Genomic DNA, 9,723 nt, shown 5'->3' with positions numbered 1-9,723 from the left:
TGGGTCAGTGTTTTCAAGACTTGATGGGATAGGCGTGGCATACAGGGCACCACCACAAAAGAGTATAGAGAGTTACCTGTTGCGTTGGTGGAAGCAGGCATGTGGGAGGCAGCCGGTATTCTCATGCCCTGCAGAAGGTATCTGGACTCCTCCAGTTGAAGTACCTGGATGGCACTGCTGTTGCACACAAGTTACATCATCAAGCCTAGGTGGAGCATGCAAAGGGTTTGGAAGCCACTGGGTAAATGAACAGTTGTGCAGGTCCTGTGGGGATGAGTCCACCAGGTCCACCGATTCTGGGTGCCCATGAAGTGTGAGGAAGCATAATCAGGTGAATGGGTGGGACCAAAGGGATCCTGTGGGTGTGGGTCTGCTGGCTTCACCAACTCTAGGAGTCCACATTGGGAAACCCAGCTGGACAAGTGGATGGGGCTGGTGGTGGCAGCTGCAGCTGAGAAGATGGAGGTCAGGAGTATTGAGTCTGTGGGAGGGAGGTGTCTGGAAGCCTCATTCTCTGGGGGACATGTGTCTGAAGTCCTCAGGCTCTGGTGGAGTGTGTCTGGAGACCATAGTCTTTTCAGAGGAGAGGTGATCAGTATCAGTCTCTGGGGGCACCTGCATTGAGTCCTCATATATCTCAGGGGCATCCTCTCCATTATATTGTACCATTTGCTCCCCTGAGTGAAGGTGCTATGAGGACACAGGTGTGGGATCACTGCTGGATCACTGGTTTTCAACTATGCTTAGCTGAAACCCTTTGCATGGACATGCTGGGATGGCAGCAGTGACTCAGGGATATGGAGATGCAAGATTTACCAACCCCCAGGACAGGAGTACTTTGATTGACTCTACTTCCAAAACAGTGCTATGCCATTAGAGCTTGGGTCTCAAGGTGTTAGTTAGGAGAGGGTTGTGTGTCCAGCATGTGTTCTTTTTCTGAGTAAGGAATCCGGGAAGCTTCCTACACTGGGTTCATGATTTGATGACTTTGAGACTCTCCTACATCTGGGAATATAGGCATTTGAGGTGGGGCTGGGAAGTGCTAAGGAAATTTCATTTACCTCCTTCCCATAGTGTGGAGTTCTCCTGTGCTCTTGATCTCTCCCAGCCTGGTTCTTTATCTTCTTCTCTATATCCCCAGCTGGGTTTCTGTGCCTCAGAGATTTCTCCTCTTTTCCTTGCTGTTCCTAGTGTTTTCTTTTTCTATGTTTTTAATAGTTTACCTATTCCTCACTAATTCGAAGTTCCACCTTTATTATGTGCCAAATAAGCAATGGTATGTTTGCAGATTCCACGCTGGTTTTGTTTTTATTTATTTATTTTTTTAATTGCTAAAGGGTATAGTCACACCAAAATCCCTTCTCCATTTCTTCATCCTATCAGGATTTGGGGCACACATACACATGTTCCCAGTGTGTTTTATTGTTTTGTCTTGTTTTGTTTTGTTTTTGAGAGAGATTTTGCTGTAGGGTGCATGCACTCACTAGAAAGACAGACAGAAAACGAGAAATCACCCCCCAAGAAGGATGGCCACACTGCAATTCCTTCTCTTCTGTACCCCTCTCAGGATTTTGGGCATGCACACTCATGTGCCCAACATGAATCTTAAGCTGCTGGATCCACGTCTCAAACAGTAGTCAATTGCAACGTAACCATTACGCCATCCGCTAGTATCCTTCCCCCGATTCCCGCCCTGTGTTTTTTAAGCTGATGGGTCCAAGACTCAAACCTTGGTCAGCCATGTGGGATCCAGCTTGTATAACCATTCAGTATAACCATTCAAACTATTCTGGATTTGTTTTCTGTTAATTATGTCTTGTGTCAGTATTGTGCTGGCATGTTTCAGTATCTAACCAGAGAATCATTCTTTATTGTACAGTTTCAAAAAAAATTGTAATAATTTTATCCAGTTTAAAAAAACCTACCAGTTCAGTATATAGAGATAAGTTTATTGGTGAGTATGTTGTAAAGTAGTGATTCTTATATTTTCAGACATCAGGACCTTTGTGACAATTTTCTAAAAAGCCACAAACTCTATCCTCAGAAATACAAGGGCACAAATCAAGCACAAAGTTTTCACAAGTTCGAGAAGCCTATCTTTCAGTCTTCTAGTGATAACATGGACTTGAACTTGAATCCCCATTCTAGAAAGAATTATTCAAGCATTTTATAAGAACCCTTCTAACTCAAAATATATGTAAATTTATATCTGATAGATTTAAGTGGTACCAACTTACATATCACCCTGTACAACTGGCAGATACCCCAATGATCCTTCTTCCCTTTTTTTTTTTTTTAATTTCCTGATAGAAAGTGCGTGTGCACAAGAGAGAGAGAAGCATGAGAGTAAGAGAGAAAGAGAGTGTCCCATTTCCTCAGTCTTCCAGCTCCTCAGGATTTTAGCATACTTGTGTGTGCCTCTTATGTTTCCAGGCTTACCCAGGGCTCCAAACCCGTGGTCAGGCATGTGGCTTTCAGCATTGTAGACTAGTATTCTAGTTATTTTTCTTTCTTTCTTTCTTTCTTTCTTTCTTTCTTTCTTTCTTTCTTTCTTTCTTTCTTTTTTTCTTCCTTCCTTCCTTCCTTCCTTCCTTCCTTCCTTCCTTCCTTCCTTCCTTCCTTTCTTTCTTTCTAGAGAGATTTTTGCTATAGGGCATATGTGCTTGCTGGAGAGACAGAGAGAGAGACAGAAAGTGAGAAATCACTTCTTCAAGAGAAATGACCACACCGCAATCCTTCCTCTTCCTTTCTCCTCTCAGGATTTTGGGCACTTACAGGCACACGCCCAGTGTGAGTTTTAAGCCCCCAGGTCTGGGACTTGAAATGCAGTCAACAATGTGGGAGCCCAGCGATGTAACCATTATGCCATCTGCTGTCCCAGTATTCTATGAACTCTGCCACCTAGGCTGAGCTTCAGTGCTCCTTCTTCCTAATATATACACAAGAAAACATGGAAAAGATTAGAGAAGATGGACAAAATATTGACAGTTGTGTGAGGGAGAAACATTAAACAATTCTTTCTGTATAGGCAAAGTTTTCCACACCAAAACACTTTTTAAAAATAAAATTCAGAGAGCCAGTAGGTGGTATGGTGGTTAAGATGGCTGGATTCCCACATGGCCTACTGTGGTTCACATCCTGGACCCACTGGTTAGAAAATCATGTCTGGTGCATGTGCATGTATGTGCAAAATCCCAAGGAGAGAAGGGGGGAGAAGGAATTATGGTGTGGTCATACCCCCTGGGGGGGATTTCTTACTTTTCCTCTCTCTGGGAACTCATGCACCCTATAGCAAAAACTGGAAAAAAAAAAAAAAACTTTGATAAAAATATCAGCTCTGAAAAACAAAATAAAATCTTTCTATACAAATTGTATTCAAAATGTTAGAAGCTAATGTGATTTTTTAATATAAACTTTAATTATAAACTGTATTTTTAAATTATTAGGTTGAACTAAAGCGACAGTACAATGACCATCATTCAAAATTGAGAGGTCTTTTACCTGGCCGTCAGTGGTATGAAATTCAAGCATACAGGGCCTTAAACCAGGCCCTAGGTAGGTAAGTGAAATGAAATTTAATAAAATGTTACTGTAATACTATCTATGAATATATATATATATATGTGTGTGTGTGTGTGTATGTGTGTTTTGTGTTTAAACTGATTGTAAGGCATTAAATTACTTGTCTAAGATCACATAACTACTAAATGATGCTTTACAGTTTCATTTGCCCATTTCTAAAACCATAAGGTCTGTTTTTTCATCCTTATACATTACCTTTATCCACCAAATTCCTCACAATTAAGCATAAACATCTCAGTATTATATTTCTAAATATACCATATCTTTTTATTACTCTCTGCCTTGGCACACAAGTTACCATGCAATTTAACCGGCAAATTTAAGCAATCAGTGGTTGAACATCGTGTCTATTATGAGGACCTTTTGTATTTCTCCAACTAGAATTATTTATACCTTAGTAAACCCATCGCATTCGTATATTATCTATTACTACATATATCTCATTGTATTGTAATAGTCTGATTATATATTTTTTTCCTTCCCTGAACATGGGTTATACATTTTTGCATTTTCAGCAACCATGTCTCAGCTTATGACATAAATGCTTAGCAACCAATAGTTGAATTAGTAAAAAATGTGAGGTTCAGTACTTTCTCCATTATACAACATTGTTTGGAGAGTTTCTAGAGCTTCAAAACATGCTCTTCTAGGATATCATAAAGTCATTTATTTATATTATAGATACATAATTTTATAATTTTCATATTTTATTTTTTAAAATAGAAAGTATAGCTATTATTTTATTGATTTTGTTGAAATAATATCAACAAGTAGTAGTGTGTTACAAAGGGACAAATCCTTTTAAAAATAAATTAATAGGGAACCAGCAGTTAGTGTAATGGCTATGTCGCTGGACTCCCACGTAGTCAACCGCGGTTCGCGTCCCGGACCCGGTGGCTTAAAACTCACACTGGGCGCGTGTGTGTACGTGCCCAAGATCCAGAGAGGAGAATGGAGGAGAAGGGATTGCGGCGTGACCATCCCCCCAGGGGAGTGATTTCTCGCTTTCTGTCTCTATGTCTCTCTCTGTCTGTCTGGCGAGCGCACGCGCCCTATAGTGAAAAACCTCTCCAAAAAAAAAAAAATCAATAAATTTTTTAAAAGATTTTTTTTTCCATAAGGGTGCATGCACTCACTAGGTAGAGAGACAGAGACAGAAGGAAAGTGAGAAATCACCCCTTGGGGGGAATGGCCATATCATAGTTCCTTCTCCTTCATTCTTCTCTTGGGATTTTGGGTATGCATGCAAATGTGCTTGTTATGATTTTTAAGCTACTAGGTTCAAGACTTGAGCCACAGTCAGCCACATGGGAGTCTAGTGCCTTAACCACCATGCCAAATGCTGGCCCCAACCAATAAAAATTAAAATCAAGCAAATGTTTTACATCATTTTATAAAACTCATAATATTCTGAGTTACTCTTCTATATGTAGAAATTCTTTGACGGTGTGTGTGTGTGTGTGTGTGTGTGTGTGTGTGTATCTTTTAAAATTTTGCCAGAATATATATATATAATATATATGATGAAAAGAATATACAATATCTTTTCATTACTCTCTGCCTTGGCACATAAGTTACCATGCAATTTAACCAGCAAATTTAAGCAATCAATGGTTGAACATCATGTCCTTTATGAGGACCTTTTGTATTTCTCCAGCTAGAATTATTTATACCTTAGTAATGCACTCTCTGGAGAGAGACAGAGAAAATGAAAAAGAACCCTACTCTCTCACTCACATGGGGAATGGTCCTGCCACAATCCTGTCTGCTCCACCTCTCTTTTCTTTTGGGACTTTGGGCATGCACACATGTACCAGTCATGTTTTTCAAGCCACTGGGTTTGGAACTTGAACTGTGCAATTGGCCATGTAGGATCCAGTAGCCATAGCTACCACACAATGGGCTGGCCCCATGTTATCTTTCTTTTGTCCCCCTTTTAAAGCCCTCATGGGACTATTAGAGTATATGAAGTATTTTAAGGCCATGAAATATAATAGCAGCCTTTGGAAATATACCAGATGGTTTTGCATCTACGTTATAGTTGTAAAATAAGTTTCCTAGCTAGTCTGCTTTACTAAAAGCATAATCTTTGTCTCAAGTGGGCATAATTCATTTGAGCAAAGCAATATGAAAACAGTCAGAAAAAGAAAAGTTAAACCTTTTTCTCCCAAATGTTTTGTTAACTTAAATACCTTTCTACCTTAGGGCTCTTTAAATACAAATCAAAGTAGAACCAAAACATAGTAGCACCCTGACTGTCCATTGATTATCAGCACTTTTCTGTAATATTAACTATCATCTTCTTCCTTTCATGCTCAATGCTATGGCCTCTTGTCTTGGAAACTATAGGTTACTTTAATGTCAGAAAAGGTCATGTGGAATTTAGTTTTTTTTTTTTTAATTTTTTTTCCCTTTTTTGGAGAGGTTTTTGCTATAGGGCATGTGCACTCGCCAGAAAGATAGAGACAGAGAGACAGAAAGCGAGAAATCACCCCTCAGGGGGGATGGCCACACCGCAATCCCTTCTCCTCTATTATCCTCTCAGGATCTTGTGCATGCATGCACATGTGCCTGGAGTGAGTTTAAGCCACTGGGTGACGGACTCGAACCGTGGTTGACTACATGGGAGTCCAGCGACATAGCCATTATGCTAACTGCTGGTCCCTGGAATTTAGGTTTTTAAAATCTTTATGAAGAAGTTGATCATTTATGTTAGTCTTGCCTCCTCAAAATCCCATGGCAGTAAAGATATAAAAATGTCAAACCTACAAAGTTATAAAGAGAGAGGAGACAATGGCATGCAAGAGATGTCAACAAATTTTCATTGTTGGAAAACAGTTAAATGGCTGAATAACTTAGAAATCAAGATAAAGCTAAAATTTAAATCTGTAGTGATAAAAAGCGAAGAAGAACCTACAGATTCATGCATTGAAAAGCTTAGGCCTTGAGACTCTCTGAAATAATAGTGAAAGTAAGGTTAAAAACTAGAGGATTGGTTGCAAATAAGTATGAGAAACAGTTTAACCTTCTCTTTTGCTGCTAAGATTGACTTCTGGAAAGGTTAAACTAGAGAACCTGTGTTCTTCAACACCAGACACAGCTAAGGATGTATGAAAAATAAGAGTTAATACATATGTATTATATATGGGGTTCTACCTATTGAACGTGAGAACTCAGTTTCCTTTTTCTTTTTGTTTTTTTTTTTGAGAGGTTTTTTGTTTGTTTGTTTGTTTTGTTTTTTGCTATAGGGCGCATGTGCTCGCCAGACCGACAGAGACAGAGAGATAGAAAGCGAGAAATCACCCCCCAGGGGGGATAGCCACACCGCAATCCCTTCTCCTCCATTCTCCTCTTGGGATCATGGACCTGCACACACACGCGCCCGGCGTGAGTTTAAGCCACCGGGTCCGGGACTCGAACCACGGTTGACTATGTGGGCGTCTAGCGACATAGCCATTACGCTAACTGCTGGTCCCTCAGTTTCCTTTTTCTTCTATTTCAAGTAGACTAACAATGAGCCTTACATCTCTCAGGCAGAAATGTATGGTGTTCTCCTCTAGGGAAACTGATTATCCCATGAAAAGTGCCCACAAAGTGGCCATATTCCTACCAAATTACCCTATGGTAAATCATCCCAGCCTGTAGGCCTAACCAAACATACAGAGCTGCCAAACATTGTTTTAGTGGCTTTTTTTTCTCCCTTCTTTCTTTTATTCATATTTTTCTTTCTTTCTCTCCGTTTCATTTTTCCTCCTTCTCTTCCGTCCTTCCTTCCTTCCTTTCTTTTTTATTGCCAGAGGTTGTACACATTCAAGAGAGAGAAAGAGAAAACACCCTGCAATGAGATATGATCTTGCTGCAATCCCTTCTCCTTCATTTCTTCATCCCGCTGGGATTTAGGGCATGCACACACCAATTCCCAGCATGTTTTTCAAGCCACTGGGGTTGGGTCTCAAGCCATGTGGTTGGCCATGTGGATTTGTTCTCTCTTATCCACTAGACCATGGGGGTCAGCTGCCTTCCTCTTAAATAGTCAGAATTAGAATCAGGTGGTAGAACAGCAGCAGTGCAACTAAATCATATGGGAAAGATCCTGGGTTTGTATTCTGGGACCTTCCTGAGCCCACGAAGCACCATGTACCCAGGCCAGCTGGATTATGGCATGAAGACCCTATTGGGGGCAGCTCTGTCTCTCTGTCTCTTTCTCTCTCATGGAAGAAATTTAAATATATAATAGGGCATGTGTGCTCGCCAGACAGAGAGAAACGAAGAGACAGAAAGCAAGAAATCACCCCCCAGGGGGCATGGCCATGCCACAATCCCTTCTCCATTCTCCTCTGGGGATCTTGGGCACGCACGCACACATACCCAGCTTGAGTTTAAGCCACCAGGTCCGGGACTCAAACCACGGTTGACTATGTGGGAGTCCAGTGACATAGCCATTACTCTAACTGCTGGTCCCTTGACTGCATTTTTAAAAAATCCAAAACTGAAGCTAAGAAAATTCTATTAAAAAAATAAAAACCTCGGCAGGAGGCATAGTGATTAAGGTGTTGGACTCCCACCAGGTTGACTACCAGGTTCAAGTCTTGGACCCAGTGGCTGAAACTCACCCTGGGTGCATGTACATGTGTGCCCAAAATCCTGAGAGGCAAATAGAGAAGGGATTGCAGTGTGGCCATCCCCTCTAGGGGGTGATTTCTTGCTTCATGAAGAATAAAGTACTTGGGAGTAGATTTAAGGAGGTGAAAGATCTGTAACACTAAAAACTGCAGATATTGCTGAAAGAAAATTCTAAATTAGTGGAAAGACTTTCATGTTCATGGATTAAAAAACTTTTAAGACATCAACAGTGCCCCATATTGATTAACAAATTCAATGCAAAACCAGTAAAAATCCTAGCTAGCTTTCTGGCATAAATTGAGAGGCTGATCTTGAAATTACTATGGAAATACAAGGAACCCAAAATAGCCAAAAGAGCTTTGGAAGAAAGCATAGTTATGCCATTGCATGATTGAGCTGGAGGTGACCAAAGCCACATAATCTCAGTAGCTCATTCATCTGTCCAACCAAATGGATTGTGGGGGAAGGTGATTCAGATAATGCAAAAAATTGCTAAGTGAGAGTGACCAGGCTTCTTGATCCCTATTTATTAAACTAGTGTTTGTTAGAAAAGTCATGACATATTTTTACATAGAAAAAGCATCTTCACTCTTAGGTATATACCAAGTGAATAAAAAACATGTATTTTTTTCTATGTAAAATTATGTCATGACTTTTCCAACAACTCGATATTTTAATAAGAGAAAAACCTCCTTTGCTCCCAATGCCATTCAGCAGTGCACAATTGGGGATATTGTGCTTCTCAAAGCTTTACTGGTTCCATGAATGAAGCATGTGAAACATGAACTGACTAAGATCATTTTCAAAATTAAAAAAGTCATGAATTCAGTGATAGGAAAAGCCTTTGCAGGAGCTACTAACCTGGAAAGTCCAGTTAGTTTGGAAACCACCCACCTAACCAAAAATCTGGAAGAACTCAACATCTCTTCAACACAGTGAAGTAGGACTGGAAGGAGCCAAGGGAAATGATTTCCATGTTCACTTTATGGAAAAAGACATTTTTCTGAGTGTTATCACAAGCTGCCCAGTTTCTTTTGTGGTATGTTTGAAATAGCTAAAATCCCTTTATAATTTTTCATAAAATTTTTGGTCATGTTTCAAATTTTCTTTTCAGTGAACTTGCTTTTGTGTTCACTAAGCATACCTAGCAATCTGCCCACATTATTTTATAAGTTTACTCTTTTAGAAGATATATTAGGTTTGTTTGTTGTTTTTTTCATTTAAGGGCATCTTGAATTAGAACTCTTATTTTGGAAGAAAATATTTTGATAAAATAGGTAAGACCACAAAAAAAAAAAAAAGAAAAAGTTGTACCAACTTATACAAAGCCACAATAATCAAGACTCTGTTGTACTGGCATAAATACATACATATATATCAATGGGTAGAATTGAGGGTTCGTAAACAAGTCCATATTTATAGTAAATTGATTTTCATGAGAATGTTAAGACAAATGAAAGAATAGCCTTTTTATTTTTTTAAGAATTATTAATTTAATTTAATTTATTATTATTTTAA

At 39.6% G+C, this 9,723-nt stretch overlaps 1 protein-coding gene across 1 annotated transcript in view; it reads left to right on the top strand.

Annotated features, from left to right (window-relative positions):
* BRIP1 (BRCA1 interacting DNA helicase 1) overlaps nt 1-9,723 on the top strand; it is a 172,412-nt gene that overhangs the window by 144,780 nt on the left and 17,909 nt on the right. The window contains exon 17 of the mRNA XM_027767776.1: nt 3,447-3,559. Coding sequence (XP_027623577.1) covers nt 3,447-3,559 — 113 coding nt within the window. The remainder of the gene's footprint in view (nt 1-3,446; nt 3,560-9,723) is intronic.

Source organism: Tupaia chinensis, unplaced genomic scaffold (genome assembly GCF_000334495.1).
Source record: "Tupaia chinensis unplaced genomic scaffold, TupChi_1.0 Scaffold144642_1, whole genome shotgun sequence".
Taxonomy (NCBI): domain Eukaryota; kingdom Metazoa; phylum Chordata; class Mammalia; order Scandentia; family Tupaiidae; genus Tupaia; species Tupaia belangeri.
Note: the sequence above shows the minus strand (reverse complement) of the source record. Positions and strands in the feature narration are given on the sequence as shown.